The sequence below is a fragment of the Podarcis liolepis genome, assembly GCF_965112155.1.
Source record: "Podarcis liolepis genome assembly, chromosome: 11".
Taxonomy (NCBI): domain Eukaryota; kingdom Metazoa; phylum Chordata; class Lepidosauria; order Squamata; family Lacertidae; genus Podarcis; species Podarcis liolepis.
Window position 1 is genome coordinate 52320730 of NC_139565.1, and position 16764 is coordinate 52337493.

At 40.7% G+C, this 16764-nt stretch overlaps 1 protein-coding gene across 37 annotated transcripts in view; it reads left to right on the forward strand.

The window, feature by feature from the left end:
- The window catches only part of TCF4 (transcription factor 4), a 339431-nt gene that overhangs the window by 215397 nt on the left and 107270 nt on the right, over positions 1-16764 (forward strand). For 4 of the 37 annotated variants that reach the window (XM_083465947.1, XM_083465948.1, XM_083465950.1 and 1 more), the window contains exon 1: positions 15567-15757. The exons of 31 other annotated variants lie outside the window; for them this stretch is intronic. In XM_083465947.1, coding sequence (XP_083322073.1) covers positions 15689-15757 — 69 coding nt within the window. In that variant the 5' untranslated portion in view covers positions 15567-15688. Of the gene's footprint in view, positions 1-9895; positions 15758-16764 lie in introns of those variants that run through there. 2 more of the 37 variants (XR_014517241.1, XM_083465949.1) reach the window with 2 other exon arrangements.

Genomic DNA, 16764 nt, shown 5'->3' on the forward strand with positions numbered 1-16764 from the left:
GATTTTCCCCAGCATACCATCCCTTGTTGGAACTGGCATGCACAAAGTGGGCATTCTGGCACCAGCATGGTTTTTGTTTTGTTTTTTTAAAGGAGCAACGAAATCACACAGGAAATGCAATTGTCGCCACTAGCTTACCGTCCCATTTTTGTGTGGCTATAATGGACCTAATATTTCTCTCTCTCTGGTTTGCAGAGAGTCAGGTTCAGCACCTTATGAGGCAGCTGGGAGGAGCTGATTGTACTTTATGTCTAAAGCGATCAGAACCTCTGCTTCTTTTTTATTTGGGTGGGCACACCCACACCCACCCACCCATTTTACACAGATACATATATTGTAAAATGAAAAAGCAGCCAAAAATCTTAACAAGCAGAAAGGGTTTTTTGTTTGTTTTTACTAGTATATCCTTAATATGTTGGAGACCTTTAAAATGTAACATGAGCTACAAAGTTCAAAATTGTTGCATAGACCATTTAATTGCCCTCCTGCACTCACCTTTGGAGAGAGTATTGCCTTTTTCTCAATCTACACTGAAAGAGAAGGCTTGCTGCAATAAGAACATGCATATGAATTGTTTCAGATGCTTTCTTTTCATTGCTTTATTGTCTTTCTTTCAGTATGCATCTGGGATGGATATTAAAAGGCAATGCTCCCCCTCCTCCCACCATTCGCAGCCTTGTTTTCTAAATCTGCTTCTTGCAAAGTACATTTAAATGAGCAAATCTGGTGTGGCCACTCACCATCAAAATATTAGCAAGCTTGGAGTGAAAATATTGTTTTCATTCAAATGGCTAGAAAGAATTTAATTCAGCAGTAAGTTGTCTGTGCAAAGAATAAACTAGTAACACCCCCTCCCCATTCCCCCCAAAAAACAAAGTCAGAAGAACAATGTATATTCCAAAATCTTTGCAAGTTATGTGAACTGGTTTTCGAATACAGTTTGATAATTAGTGTGCATCTCATAAGACTTTGATAGAATCATGTTTAACCTTTCTTTTACCACATTCTCACTTCAAATTAGCACTCCATTTATCCTTCCCCAATAATAAAGCAAATATTTTTAACCTTCTCCATGCAACAGGTTTCTAAAAGGCTAAAAGTATGCTGCAGGTTTTCAAAAAAAAACTTCATTTTTCTTACATTTTAAATGTTCTGTTTGTGCAAAATTTTTGAGAATCACCATAAGGGCTTCTTTGCATTTTTAATTTAGTAACTAACATATGAATAAATTTGCATATTAATTAGTTGCAGATTAAATCATGCATACATAATTGCCTCCTTACTGTGTTTAATGTTTGTCAAAATCTCCAGCCTGGTTTGATGGATGTCGTATGAAAGATTACAATTTGACGTACCCTTGGAAGTATTTACACCAATAATGCAGGATTCTTAATAGCAGAAATCTCTAGTTATATACAGTTACTAACAAAACATGTAAGAGAGGTGCATGTCCCTTTTGACTAGGTTTTTTTTTCCTTGCACCAAATCATTTACTATTCATAATCATTAATGCATCTCCTAATTATACAGCATATGTCTGTTAACTATTTCACTGCCATTTTCACTGCTGCAGTATTTGGGGTTTTGATTTTTTAAATATATATATAATTTGAATCATTTCACTCCATTCTTCAACTATTTATCACAATTGTTTGCACTTCGCAAGGCTTCGTCTGGCACAGAATATTTTTCAGAAGAGCTTAAAAAATGTTGTGCTGTGTTACTTGGGTTCAGGCAATAATCAGATCTCAGTTAATAGCTGCCCACTGAAAGAAATAATCAAGGGCAAGCCAAGTGCAAAAATCTTAGCTACTGGAAACATCTCCAAAGTGATGCTAAATATCTCTGATTTAAACCCCATAAAAGCCAGGATGGTGTTAAAAACAGGGAGCCAAATCACAGCTGCTTGCAACCACTTTACATGGGCAATTAATTTGCTTTTAGAAAAGTCCACTATAAGTGAGTAGAAGGCCGGATGGTGGGAGCTGTCATTGCTTTCATTTCAGCTCTTCTTCCCTGTACATACTGATTACATCCCACATAAGTTTTAGAAAGAAGAATTCAATCTTAACATTTGTTTTCTTTTAGAGTATGCATGGAAAAGTGGAATTGCAGAATTCACATCTTTATTTATTAATTTTTTAAAGGTACTTTTCAGTCTCCTTTCAGGGCAAAAATAAATAAATCCTGACATGGCTCATAGAAGACGGGTTTAGGATTGTGATGTACCATTCCCATCCATGTGTTTATCTGAGCCAATCCCAACATTTCTTCACCAATTACAGTCTCTTCATCCCAACGGCAAGGGCTAATTGTAAGAGAGTGGACATGTTGGACCTCCAGCCTAGGAAATCAAGTTGTAAAAGTTCTGCAAACTTATTTGGTGGATTTGAGGAAGCCACAACATCTCAACCTCTGTTCTCCACCTGTAAAACTGGAAATAGTACCAACAGCGCAATGTATTTGCAAGAATGAAATAATAATAATGTTGTGAAGCCCATTGCATATTGCAGTTGTTGTAACCACACTCAAATACATTTCTGATACAATAATGATGTGGTTTAAAGCTACCATAACAAATTGATGGCCATGGAAAATATTTCATTGCGCAAGCCACTTCCTTCTGCACCAAGACTTGTGGTGCATCGTTTCATGTTGGAATTGGCTTTATAGGGGAAAGTGGGCAGGGTTATGGAAGCTCTGAAGACAGGGGTACATGACAAACTATTGACTTCATAATTGGGTGATTCCTGCATGTTTTCTGATAGTGTGATATATGCAAGTGGGTTCTGTCACCTGTGATGCAATAGCTACTTTGTGTGGTGTGGTATCAAATTACCCTTGTTCTATTAGCACAAGTATTTATGCTTGTGCAACAGAACTTCCCCTTCTCCTTTCCAAATCTGCTCTGGGGTAGAGGAACCCCCCTAGAACAGATTTAGGGAGAGATGGAAGGAAGGGGGAAAGTTCAGTTGTACAAGAGTAAATCCTTGCACTAATGGAACAAGTGGCAAAGCGCTACTTTGGATACAACCCTGTGTGTCTCAAAAGGTTGATATTACAGTGATATGTTGATGAGCACCAACTCACCTCTTGTTGTATGAAATCTAAAGCACGATCTGGTTCCTTGGTGGACTGCCTTCCAGCATTAAGCTCGGCTTTCCCCCTTTTTATGGAGCATTCCATCTAGGGCAGTCTTCCATAACAGCTGTTATGGACTACAGCTGTTGGTTGTTTCATACAAAACACCTGGTGGATGCAGAGTTGGTGCTGGTTTTGCTCTTATTAAACTTCTGCCTAAGTAAGGCTATGCATGTCTATTAAAAGTCCACTTCAGTGGAACTTGCTTCTTGTTATTTACATACAGAGGAGGAGCTGAGGTCTCTTAACAAGTACCTGAGGTCAGTGATGGAATGGACCTGAGTTTGCTCTTGGATTGTAAGCTAGTAGTGGCTGTGGCCAGGATTGATTTTGTATAGTTCCAGCTGTACCCTTTTCAAGAGGAGAGAAATGTAGCCACTGTCAAATGCCTTGGTCACGCCCAGATTGTTCCAACAAGCTCTACGTGCAACTTCCTTTGGAAAGTGCCGTTGAGAACTGAAGCTACTGCAGATTGCTGCAACTAGAATAGATTAAATTAACAAAAAAACTAACCAGGATTCTCCAGATCTAACCCTGATTCCACCCCTAAACTGAGGATGAGACTTAACCTTTATATAGCATATTTCACTTTTGTAGCGTACAGATAAAAATAAGAACAGCTAAAAACAGAAAAAATAATAATTAAAAAACAATTAAACACTGGTAGATTTTTTTATTTTAATGTTATGTGTGTGTTTATGTAAAATAACTAGCACTTCAAATTGTGCCCATAAACAGAATGGTAGCCAGTCTTGACCCTTAAACATAGTTGGCCTGCCCATGAGGAGAGCACCGCTTGCTGCCTCCTGCGCTTGTCAGTGCATGGGGGACTGTGGAGGTAGAGGCAGTGGTGGCTGGGCTGTGGAGGAGGGAGTGGTTGAGACGGGCAGGTGGCATTTTCTGTTTTGCCTCAAGCAGGCAAACATCTTGGGCTGGCCCTGAGTCGAATTATCCTCATGTTGCAAAGGGGAGGCAGAGAATTGTGGCTTGCCAAAGGTCAGCTGTTGATACAGCTGGCTAAGTGGAGATTTTGAACTCAGAAGCAAGAAATGGGATATAGGAAGCTGTTTTAAACTCAGAAACCTCGACCCATCCAGTTCAGTGTTGTCTACACTGATTGGCAGCATTTCTTCCCAAGATCTCTTCTACTTTGAAATTCCAGGGACTGAATCTGAGACCTCCTGTAAGCAAATCAGATACTCTACGACAGAGCCATGATAATAAATTACTTACAACACAAGCGACTTCCCTCCCCTTTTACCACCTCCCTGCATGAGCTCAACCACTTAACTTCTAGCACTTTGTACAGCCCTTTTCAGGTGGTTCTCCCTCATACAATTACCACTGTTTTATGGGAAGCAGAGGGGCTGCCACTCCTTTGCACATCACCAGCACCACCTTCACAATCCTCCACACCTGGTGGCTGAAAGTCTGTAGCCAGGAACCTTTTCTACTCATTTAGACTCCCTGTGTGACCCAGAAAGCTGATATTCTCGGGTTCAAAATTATTCAGGGAGCCTACATGAATGAAGCAGGCTAGTTCAGCACCAAACTATGGGAAACTGTGGGAATGGTGATGGAGGGACAGAAGCAGAGAACACATCCCTGATCCTTATCTCCCATCATAGTAATTGTGTAAGGCGGGCATCCCCAGCCTGTGGCCCTCCAGATCTTTTGGCCTACAACTCCCATGATCCTTCGCTAAGAGGACCAGTGGGCAGGGATGATGGGAATTGTAGTCCAAAACATCTGGAGGGCTGCAGGTTGGGAGTGCCTGGTGTAAGGAGAAGAATGCCTGAATAGGGCTTGCATCATTCAGGACAACCTCGATCATAAGTTTAAACATAGATTTAAGACACTGTGAATGCATTAAGAGTTTGGCTCTGTGGACTTAGCCTTCTAATCTCAGGTGAGTCGTGAACCCATTTGGTAACCTTCACAACCATCAGCTTCAGTATCCCTATCTATAAAACGGGCGTAATTGACCTGACCACAGGATTGTTGTGAGGATGAACAAAGTATGCTAAGTAAGTAGAAAAGAGAGGAACAGCTCTTTTTAAAACATGCACAGTAAAAGTGTTATAAAATTGGAAGACAGAACAGTTTCAGTTGTCTACAAACTAAAGGAACCCAAACCAAACACATTTCAGCATATCCATTCTCCTTTTTAAATTAGATTTCACATTGCAAAAGAATAATAATAAAATGGTGCAACTGTGTTGTAGTATCCTTATGCAGATTCCTCTAATCAGAGAGGAATGTAACTACTTAATACTCACCACTACTTACCCTCCTGCACAGTACAACTTTGAGTTAAGCCACAAAAGAGTGTTTAAATGCTGTTAAGGGACAGATCTACAAAAACAAATTTAAGGCCAGGCCAACAAAATCCAATACTGGTGAAAGCTGGTTTCACCGCTCTTGAATTCCTTGTGCTAAATTCCACTGCCATGTAATAGCCAAGTTCTATCTTGTTAAGTTACATTGGCCGTAATACTAGTCTACCATAAACAACATAACTGGCAAACCATTTCCGTAGCTCGGCCGGTAATGTTCTTCCCTTCTGATTGAGAGTATTCATTGACTGTATTCATAGTTTTTGTATACAGTATTAACAGTCTTCTTTTTTTGTCGCTTTCACTGTCCTTGTTTATGTCTCAAACTACAATGCTCTTTGGATCCTTTGTTATTATGTATGTAATAAAGAGACAGGTATGTCCTTGGTTAAAAGTGTAGTTTAGCAGTAGATACCAGTACTATAATATTATTTGTCCCTTGGGTTTTTTTTTATTCCACTCCATCCCAAAAACTCGTGGTCGGTGGTTACATAAAAATCTCAATTAATGCATCACAATTAATTCCAGTAGCATCTGAAAAACCCACATATTTGAATGCAAAATTATCAAACTGGCTGAAACCCATCTCATCCTTCTCTCTAGTCTCTCCTGATTCATTGTCTCTCACCTGTCACACAAGTCTGTAGTACTTGGCATCCCATTGATGGCACCACATGTCCACACACACACACACACACACACACACTGCTTAAATTTATCTTGCATGCTACAGTGATGTCATAATATAATTCAGTTCTGCTTGGAGAAGGATTTTATCAGCATTAAAGGTACCACGGTGCTTATTGCTGCAGTTTTCTTGCATACAATGAAATGCATCATATCGACGTTGCCAAAAGTTGCAACCCAAGAAAGAGAGACATTGGCAGTGTGTAGTCCATGGTGGGGAACCCTTTTCAGTCTGGGGCCTGCATTCTCTCATGAGGTCCCTTCCAGGGGCTGCATACTGGTAGATGGTGCAGTGCTCCAATCCAGCCAAATAAAAGTTGACAGTTTCTTCGCATGCATGTGTGCATGCCCACACCTCCATATTCTTTCTTGTCAGTCAAGAGCAGGTGTCACAGTTCAAGGAAACATTTTAGAAAAGCAAAAGCAATTAAGGAGGGTATGGCCTTCTCAAGGTCATGCGGTCTCAGAAGAGTTTCAAGGCCAAATAACGAGGTACAGAGGACCTAAGATGTCCCACTCTTGGTGTACCACATAGTCTCTCAAGCTTGTATCAAGTGGGTCTCTGCCTTGCCACATCTGATAAGTTAATGTTCATTGCCATCCTCTCTTAGGCAGACTCTCTCTTCGGGTTAAGCAGAGACTGGTTTGAGCTAAACAAGAGTTTATTATTGATTGATTGATTGATTGATTGATTGATTGAATTTATATACCACCCTATACCTGGAGGTCTCAGGGCGGTTCACAGAACCTGCAACCAAAATGCAGTGCTATGGGAATTTAACTACCTACCAGTTTCCCACCTCAGCTGAAGCATAAACAATGCCTGTTAAGGATAGCTAGCACCTGATACTCATTCCACTATTTAGTTGGCATTTTAGTCTCTTTAAAGTTGCTGTTAAAATTCAAGCTCCGGTCCCTTCTACATGTTTTTTTTTATGGTTGAATATGGTCTCCTCTACTTGGGAGTTGGTTGGACTTCTTGAACACTGAGATCCATCCCAACTCTGATTGGGTGGCATATTGCAAGCAGTCTGGTGAGCAGATGGACCATCCTCCATTATAGAGTGGAAGGCCTTTTTCATCCTCTTCGCCAGTCATCAGATAATCGGGGCATGGCTTTATGTTCCATGTCAGCACCAACTTTCAGGTTCCCTATGCTGTTGGGAATACAATCTTCCATGTTTCCGCTTTCTCTTGGCTTTTATGAGCAGCATAGTGAAAAGAAGAGAGTGGCAAATGAATATTTCAGAAATACAGTTCGTTTAAAATAGATTGACTGCAAATTATATTTTAATGTTGTTTGGATATGCATTTACTTTTCATGAAAGGTGACAGGATGATGTCAAAGAAGAATGAAGCACAGAAAACGGGACAGCTTTTGCCTTAATAGCTTCGCAAGCACCAATATCTTGGTTGGGACTCGGCCCATTCAGTTCTTAGCATTTCTGCCATGGATGCCAACAAGATAACAAGACCAATCTTTCATGGTTCTTTTTCTCAAGCCCATGAAAACTGAACAATCAGTTCATTTCAGTAAAGCAGGCCTGCATGCAACCACCAGGCATTTATTGTGGTCTGCTGGATTCTTGACACACGCACCCTACACCATTTATGCAGACCCAGAGCCACAGATCATTTGCTTTGTATGCAGAAAGTCCAAAGTTCAATCCTTGATAGGTCTAGGCAAGGTTTGGAGAGACCACTCTCTGAAACCCTGGAGATCTGTTACCAGTATGTATAGGCAGTACTGAGCCCAATGAGACATGGCTTTGTACGCATTCTCAGACTTCCAACTGCATCCTTTTCCATCTACCTTATGGGTTGATCTTAAATGACAAATGAAGCTTCTTATTTACTTTTGTCCGGAAATTATATACTGTGCTGAACAAGAAACATGATGGCACAGCTATAGCTAACTTATAAAATGAAAGTTGGGTTGGTGAATTAGAAATACTGAGCGAAGTAGTTCCTGACACAGTGTTTGCGGTAACGTGGTATCTCCCGCTTTCTGTCTCACGTTGGATAAAAGCTCATATTAAAACAAATTTGTCCACACTTGTTGCATTTAATATATTGATAGGGCGAGAGTGGTTATAGATTGCACCTAATGATTCTTGTTTTGCCGTTTCTGAGCTAGAAAGTGGTGCAAAGCACTGAAAATAGGTTATTGGATTTATATTTTTAAATCTAGATTTCCAAACAGAGTAACGTTAAGCATGTTGTTGTAAAGTGATAGACCACTCATAGTTATTCACAGGCTGAAGTATTAGCCCCAGAGTTTTCCTCCAATTTTCATGGGGATGCAGCAAAAAATGTCTTCCTGCAATATTGGATTCATCTTTCTTTTCCTTTTTCTTTTTGAGTGGGTGGATAGACAGATTTTAATAATTTTTATTCCTTACCTTTAAGTATGAGGTGGTTGATGCTTTCTATATCTTCTTCTTCAAAGGGGAGAAAAAACCTTAGGCCACCTCTTATGCAAAATTGAGAAATGAAAATTCACCCACCTCCCTGTCCCTGAACATTTCCTCCACTTTTGAGGGGGGTGCAGAAACGTTCTGTGTAAATGTGATGGGTTGTGAAACAGACATTTGTACTACAATAGTGTGGTGTAGTGGTTAAGAGCGGTGGCCTCGTAATCTGGTGAGCCGGGTTCGATTCTCCGCTCCTCCACATGCAGCTGCTGGGTGACCTTGGGCCAGTCACACTTCTCTGAAGTTTCTCAGCCTCACTCACCTCACAGAGTATTTGTTGTGGGGGAGGAAGGGAAAGGAGATTGTTAGCCGCTTTGAGACTCCTTAAGGTAGTGATAAAGCGGGATATCAAATCCAAACTCCTCCTCCTCCTCCTCCTCTTCTTCTTCTATAGCAACAACTATAAACTGAGAGGAGCTTCATAGCACCATCCTGGGTATGTTTTTGCTACAGCACAAGGATGCACCATTGATGGATGCAGATCCACTCTGGTGACCTTAAGACTGAGTTCAAGTGCCCAAGTGCTCTTTTGCGCTTGTCTTTTGGCTTACACCAAAATCTAACACCTTTGCCAAGACATTGGTTTTATGCTTTTCCATGATGGGGAGGGGGGAAACTGCTTCAGTCAAGAGTTCTGGGTGTTATGGGACCTCTTCTCAACCAGCTCCTCCACCATGGAATTGTTGAGCTATTCCATCAACCTAACTTACAGAACAATGGTTGTACACCGTATGCTTGTGTTACTGTTCAGACCCCAGGACACTGTCAGGACCAGTGTAAACCAGGTGTGAATTGGGATGCACGTTCAAATGCAGACACCACCCACTGCTTTCAATAAAGAGTGCATTTGGGTGTGCATATCCATTCTTAACATGTCTCCCTGGCGAGCTGGCACAGGTGTTTGTACATCCAGACCCTAACAGTTTTTTCCTGGTGCAAAGTACATATGGAGAGTTACCATTGCAGAGTAGCTGCATTTAGGATAACAGTCCACACCAAGAGAGCTTGCAGTACCCCTCTCAGAAATCATATCTTCTGGATTAACGCAGCATCCCTATTATACGTCTGTGTCAAGGGATATAGAGGTACTGATTGATATATCCTAATCTAGAAAATATATTGATTCTGTATCTTGTTTGTGGCTGCACAATGTTTTTCTCATCTGCATGGCTATCTGTAACTTTTTAAAATGCAAACAAATGTTTGCAAAGAGCATTTGACAGCAGCGACTCCTGTTGGGGCATTTTGGTTTGTAATAACTGGGGACTTGGCTTTTTAGCAATTTGTATTAATACCAGCTTTTTGGATCAACAAAATGTAGCTTAACAACTGCCTTTGCCTGGCTCAGTGAAAATCCCTAAAGTAGTTACATTGTGTCCAGATGCAAATTTGACAGCACTGCATTAGGAGATTAAAACACCAACACACATGTATTTTTTATTTTATTTTATTTTTATTATTTTCAAAAGCTGTTTCTTGTCAGATAACTGTTTATATTTTTAGCTGTTCACTCTTTTTTAAACAAAAGCATCCTGTTACCCCCAAAGCCTCATTTCGAATGGGCCAGTAAGAATATGTCTTCTCCTGGTTAATTCTCTTTATAAGGTTTCACACACTGTAACATTGTGTTGTGCAGGAAGGGAACCAACATTTCAATCCATTCTCTTTTACTATTGAAAATAGTGTTCAGACCACTAGAAATAGCAAACTGCTTGACCCAAGTTGGATAAGCAACTGAAGCACCTGCCCAAGGAACTCACTGTTCTAAGAGATATGTCATTTTCAGAGTAGACCCCTTTATCTTAATGGGCCTACTTGGAGTTTGACTTAGTAGGATACCACCTATTATTTGAGGGGATAATAAGTCTCTATATCCTTCCCCAGTTGGATACCTTTCAGATGTTCTGGGACTCCAAATTCTAAGAGCCCCAGCATGGGCAATGACCTAGGATGATGGGAGTTGTGGTCCAAAACATCTGGACTACAACAAGGGCTGAACAAAGATGCACTGTAGCCTTTGTGAATGTGGGGGGGGGGGGCGACCACATATGCAACTATATGAACTTGTTGGAGTTTCGAAAGCAGCTTGGACTTCAGTGGCCGTCAGAGTTTCTTGCTCAACTCAGAAGGTTAATCTTTCCTTTGTCACTGCTTCTACTGTCCATTTGTCCCTAGTTTCTCTGAACTTCCTGCCTTCCCAACTTGGTGCTGTTATCCTTCTCATGCTGTTTCATGAAGGGCATGCTTAAAAGTGCAAGAAGTGTGTTAAGGAGCTGGGTGTTGTGTTTAAGATATGATTGCAATTCAAAGAGAGAGTTAGGGGCATGTTAGTGTCTTCTAAAAAGTGTTACAGTTTTGGCTCCTTGACTGTTTGGTTCGTTGCATGAGGGATGATGCTGGATGAGATTAATGTGGATAGCTGCTATTGACTAGAAGCAGGATTGATTCCAATTACCTTGAGCATAACTGTGATCACAGAACCTCAGAAAGCACATGGGGAAGTGTCCATGAATGAAATGCTCTTTGCCTTTGTGAAATTAATATGACATGCTACAATCCTAACCCCACGTACCTGTGAGTCAGTCCCGCTGAATTCAACAGGACTTATTTCTGAGTAGGCATGGATATGATTGCTCTGTTAGTAATATAGCTAAGCTAGAATCCTTCTCATTGATGTGCTAGCTTTACAAGGGTAAGGAGCGAGTTTATTTTGTCCTAAATGTTGATTACATTTATATCCCGTCTTTTGTCCAAGGAGCTCAAGGCAGAATATAGGGCATTTTCCCACTGCCCCTTTACCCTCAAAACAACACTTTTGAGTAGGTTAGACTGAGAGAAAATGACTGGCCCAAGATCACCCAGTGAGCTCTATGGCTGAGTGGAATTTTGAATCTGGGTCTCCCAAGTCCTAGACTGACGTTCTAACCTCTACATTGGGAAAGTAGAAAAGAAAAGAGAAGTTGATATCTCATTTGGTGCAACCCTACCGCTTAGCAGAGGTGGCTCTGTTTGTCTGAATGTATACTTTCTATTGTGATTCAGGAAAGAAGCTTAAATGAAGGCAAGGGGACCCAATGAGACTGATGCTTGAAGGTATTGAATTGAGAAATTGAGTTGAGAGAGGGAATTTTCCCAGCTATTTTCATGTTCGTTCAGAGAATTTACAAGAATTGTGTTTGGTTATTTCAGTACCCCAAGCAGAAATTGTGTCGCCCTGGTAACACTCTTGTGTCTTTGTCAACATGTACAGTAGTCGTATAACCCTGACGGCCAGCAAGAAAATTGTGGGTTGTGTAGTAAAGCAAGAGAAACATCTGAACATCATCATCATCAGGCAAAAAGGGGATTTTTTATTGGACTGGTATACCCTGTGCAGACATTCATTTTGTACGTGTAGTGGTAAGAACTACATTAGCCTGATGTACAGGTCCCCATGTGATGTTCACATGTTTGGATAAGGGGATGCATGCAAAGACCCAACTTTCAGGCAGAATCTGGGCACCTTGATCTTGTGGCAAGCAAATTGCGCAGATTGGACCTCTCTATGCATGTTGAGATCTGTGTGTGCAAAACTTTGACTAGTGTGTGGCCGCCAGGCAGGAGGAAGTGGAGCTGGCACAATCCACCGCCGTACATTCAGGTTGATCATCTCTGTACAGTTAATATTGAGTTGTATGAATGCATTTTCATAGTCAAGACTAAGAAACTGCTTTATATACCCAGTGAGATCACTGATCCACTTAACCCAGTAGTGCCTTCCACGAGCAAGGCTTTGTCTCTTGGGTCTCCTCCAGGTCTTTTATCTGAAGATGCAAGGAATCTAACATGAACCTTAAACCTTCAAACCTTGGCCTCTGCTTCTAAGCTCTGGCTTCTCCTTGATTGCAGTAATCAATTATACTACGCACTTCTGACATGAAAGAGCTCTGTTTTTAAAAGAAGTAAAAAAAAGTTGAGAAACTCCATGTATTCTGATTTTAACTACATGGACTTCCATTTATTTATTTTATTTTAAGGTGCCCTGGTGAAGGAATAAAGCCTTTCTTCCATCTTGTTGAAAGCAACACTGACCCAAACACAGTCACTTTTGTATCTGAAAGGTCATTATTTCAAGACCACTCTTCAATGTGATCAGTCTGCATTAATTTGTGTTTTCCTATAGGCTTCATCAGTATATGAAATTTCATAATTATCTTGTGCCAGTAATTAAAGCTTATAGTGTTAGTCCGATTTTAGAGGGTTGTTTCAATGGCTGTGAACTGATTAGAGTGAATTTAGTGGCTTAGGAATCCATCAAATCTACTTTCGGGGGTAAACTTTTATTAGAATTAAGCATTAATTGCATATTATACTAATCCACAACTTTGTGGGATTTCCCTACCACCACATGATTTGAAGGTATATCTTAAGACTCTTAAATTGTGAAAGCATAATAGATAGAGTTGTGCATCGGGGTGGTGGGAAAATACTGTGTTGGGTCAGGTTTTTGTTTAGCATTTTTTTAAAAAAAATAATAATACTGTGGATACTTTTGATATATAATTTATTTAGAGACTGTCTTTCAATGCTACTCCTCCCAAAGCAGGTGAGAATACATCTAAATTGAGTATCTAGATGACTTAAGTTGTAATCTTGTGCCTACTTCCTGGGGGCAAATCCTGCTGAACTTACTTCTGAGTAGACATGCATAGGGTGCACTGTTAGCAAGCTAAATGTATTCATAAGTGAAATAATCAGTTTTCAGTGTGTGTGTGCGCCCTGAGATCTCCCCCTCTGCTTGTAGGCATTACGTTTTTCCTGCGCATAGACCTGTCTTACTTGGATTTCCTGGCCTTATGTATTTATACACAGAGGGTGGTTTAAAGGTTACAAATGTGATCCTGTCAGATTGACAACTAACTGTTCTAATGAGGAAAAAATCCTCAAAGCATGAAATTTGAATGAAATGTGTGATTATAATTCAAGAACTGTTTACCCAGATCTCTGGGGACCTCCCAAATAAATGCAGAGCAGGGAAGTTAGATAAACCCTCTGTTCCCTCTTCCCTCTCTAAAATATACATAGGGACCTACACTCTGCGTAGATTCGTAAGGAAGAGTACAAAATAAAACTTTACCATTAGCAAAAGGCGGCTGCTTAGAACTGACGTTGCCACCTCTTGCTGTTTATTAATACTGTATGTGTTTTGTTACCACATTGAGTAGTAAGGAAATAGGTGCTTTGAATTATTAAAGTTGATTCTGGAGAATAGCTGTATGCTCAGATGGCATTTGCTTCAGCATATGCAAATTATTTAGTTTCATTTGGGATCAATTCCCAGGGGCCTTCCTTTCCTGTGATGCTCTGAATTTGGCAAGTTTAAGCCAGTCCCAATCTTCTCTCTCTCTCTCTCTCTCTCTCTCTCTCTCTCTCTCTCTCTCTCTCTCTCCCTCTCTCCCCCCCCCAAACCCTCTTACCCTCTCTCCCCATTTTTGGCTTAGCTTGTACAGTGCAAAAGAAAACTAAGAAGCGGAATCCACCCACTGGTGTATTGTGCACTGAACATGCTTTATTTTTCCAACACCATGGACAAAAAAAATTATATGAATACAGGAAAACAGGAGTTTTCGTTGGTGTTTATACATTGGTGGGTAGGGGAGAGTTTTCCTCCACCTTAACAAAAGAAATTGATGAGGTGTTGTTGTTGTTGTTGTTGTTGTTGTTAGAAAACAGTTTTCACCTGTCCAGTGCATTAAAACATTAGCAGCAAGCTTCATTTCATTCCAAATATTTTCCGGGCCAATCTCCTGTAATGATAGCAGCAAGCAATTTTCAAGTTCAACATTCAGAAGCAGTTGCATTTGGGGAGGGTGGAGAACAACCCCCCCCCTACAATACCCAAACACACACACACACACACACCGTCCGCCTCCACCATACCGAACCCCCCCAAAAATGAAAAGAGCAAGTGCTCTGTTGGGGGGGAGGTCTATAGTAGCCTGTCAATTGATTTCCCTTTAAGCATTAAATGCCAGCTCTGAAGCTGAATTACGTCCTATGCCTCTAACCTATTTCCTGCTTTCAAAAGAAAGCCCAGTGACTTTGCGGTGGGGGGGGGGGCGGTGGGGGGAGAGAGAGAGAGAAGAGAAAAAATTAAAAAGAGGCTAGGGCTTGAAGCAATCTTCCTCTGTTTCATTCTCAACCCTCGTTTTGTAGGTTGTTGACCAGGCAGTCAGAAAACACTGCTCCTCTCTCCTTTTGAGCGAGGTCAGAGACGGGGGGCTGCTGGGTGGGTTTTTTTTTTATCCCCCCCCTTCTTTTTCTCTCTGAGTCGAGTTCTCAGGCAGCTGCGTACAATGCTGGGAGCCAGCCAGCAGCAGAGACAGATGGTAGAGTTATTAGATGTGCATCATACGATTCCCTTCCTGCCACTCGCTTTTTAATCAAATTAAAACAAAAAAGAAAGAGAGGGAGAGAGAGAGAGCGAGGGGGGAGTCAATTAACTGCATTTGTATTCTCTTCAATAATGGACCCTATTCCACTTTTACCCTAAGGCAGTTGAGTGGAAATTTTAGGGGAGAAAAGAGTGTGGCTGGAACTTGTGTTTTTTGTTTGCTTTTTGGTGGGGAGATTTTTTTTCTTAAAAAAAATAAATCTTTATTTTATTTTTCTTTCCAAAATCTCTTTTAAGAATCACCGTTATTCCAGGGTGTGGAGTTGTTGTGTTTTTTTTTGGGGGGGGGGAATCCAAGTGAAAAAGTTGAAGCTATCTCTTCTTGCATGCACTAGGAATTGCGGCTAAATCGGGACTGGGAAGGCTTCCAGATTTGCTGTGGAAAGTTAACTGTCTGACAGAAGAGTCCTAGCCACCTCCTCTCCCCCCCCCTCCCCGCACCACCCCACCCCTAACGTCAGGAATGGTTTCTCCCTGCTTTGCATATTCACCATGCTTGGCCTGGCCATATGGGAAAATGCGACTGAAGGAATTGTTGTGAAAAAAGGGACAGCGAGTTTGAAATAAAAAGTTGTTAAGAGTGGTACTGGAGAGGGAAAAAAAAAGAATACGAGACCATGTATTGCGCATACACAATCCCTGGCATGGGAGGAAACTCTTTGATGTACTACTATAATGGCAAAGCGGTAAGCTAGCTCTGTAATTAAAGGTGTAATTTTGACAAGTTTTATTGTCGTAGGAATGAGAGTCATTTGCTGCATTTATTGCTTTGAAAGTTCTTCTGGGCTACTTCAGCCTTCCTTATTCCGTAAGCTGTTTAATTCTTGCTAATGTTATATATACTATTGAGCGTAGGGGGGTTGGGGGGGGGGCTTTATAATCAGAAAGAGAAAGCTGGTCTTTTCGTTTGTTTTGTTTATTTTTTATTTTGTTTTAAAAAAACAAAAACTGACTTCAAAATAGATTGCAATGCTTTTTACAGCCTGAAACTTTTTAAAGTCATAAAGTTGGTCATTTTTGAGCCAGTCGTTCTTTCACTTATCTGGATGGTCTGTACGGAACAAGGGCATTATTAATGCAAGCAGGGAGAAATCAGTTTTCTGTGCAGATAAGTTGTTAGTGCATTTCTCTCTGTCTGAGACGAGGCGTTGCAGCTTCCTGAGTCGGGGTCTGCAGCTGAGTTCATTTTACCTAGCAGCCACTGACAGAGAACGCTAGACGCTGAGCATTTGATGAATTCAGTGAGAAACAGTAATAAAATACTGCAAAATAACAAAAAAGCCCAATTATTGCGAGCATCACTTTACATTGTTTAGAATGTTTCCCTGCATCTTTCTTTCTTTCTTTCTTTCTTTCTTTCTTTCTTTCTTTCTTTCTTTCTTTCTTTCTTTCTCTCTCTCTCTCTCTCTCTCTCTCTCTCTCTCTCTCTCTTTCTCTCTTTCTCTCTTTCTCTCTTTCTCTCTCTCTTCAGAAACACTTTATTTAAGGAGAGGGGGGGAAATAGTGTCTGGTATTTTACGGATAACCTCAGCAGAAGGTTTATACTTGCCATCTGGAAGTCTGCTGAATTTATTTTTTTATTTTTTTATTCCTGGCTAGGTCCTGGGAAGGAAAAAAAGAGATTTAAAAATAAAAAATAATAATCTTTTAATGGGCTGCTGAGGTAAAGAGATGTGTTGCTGGAAAAAAAAAC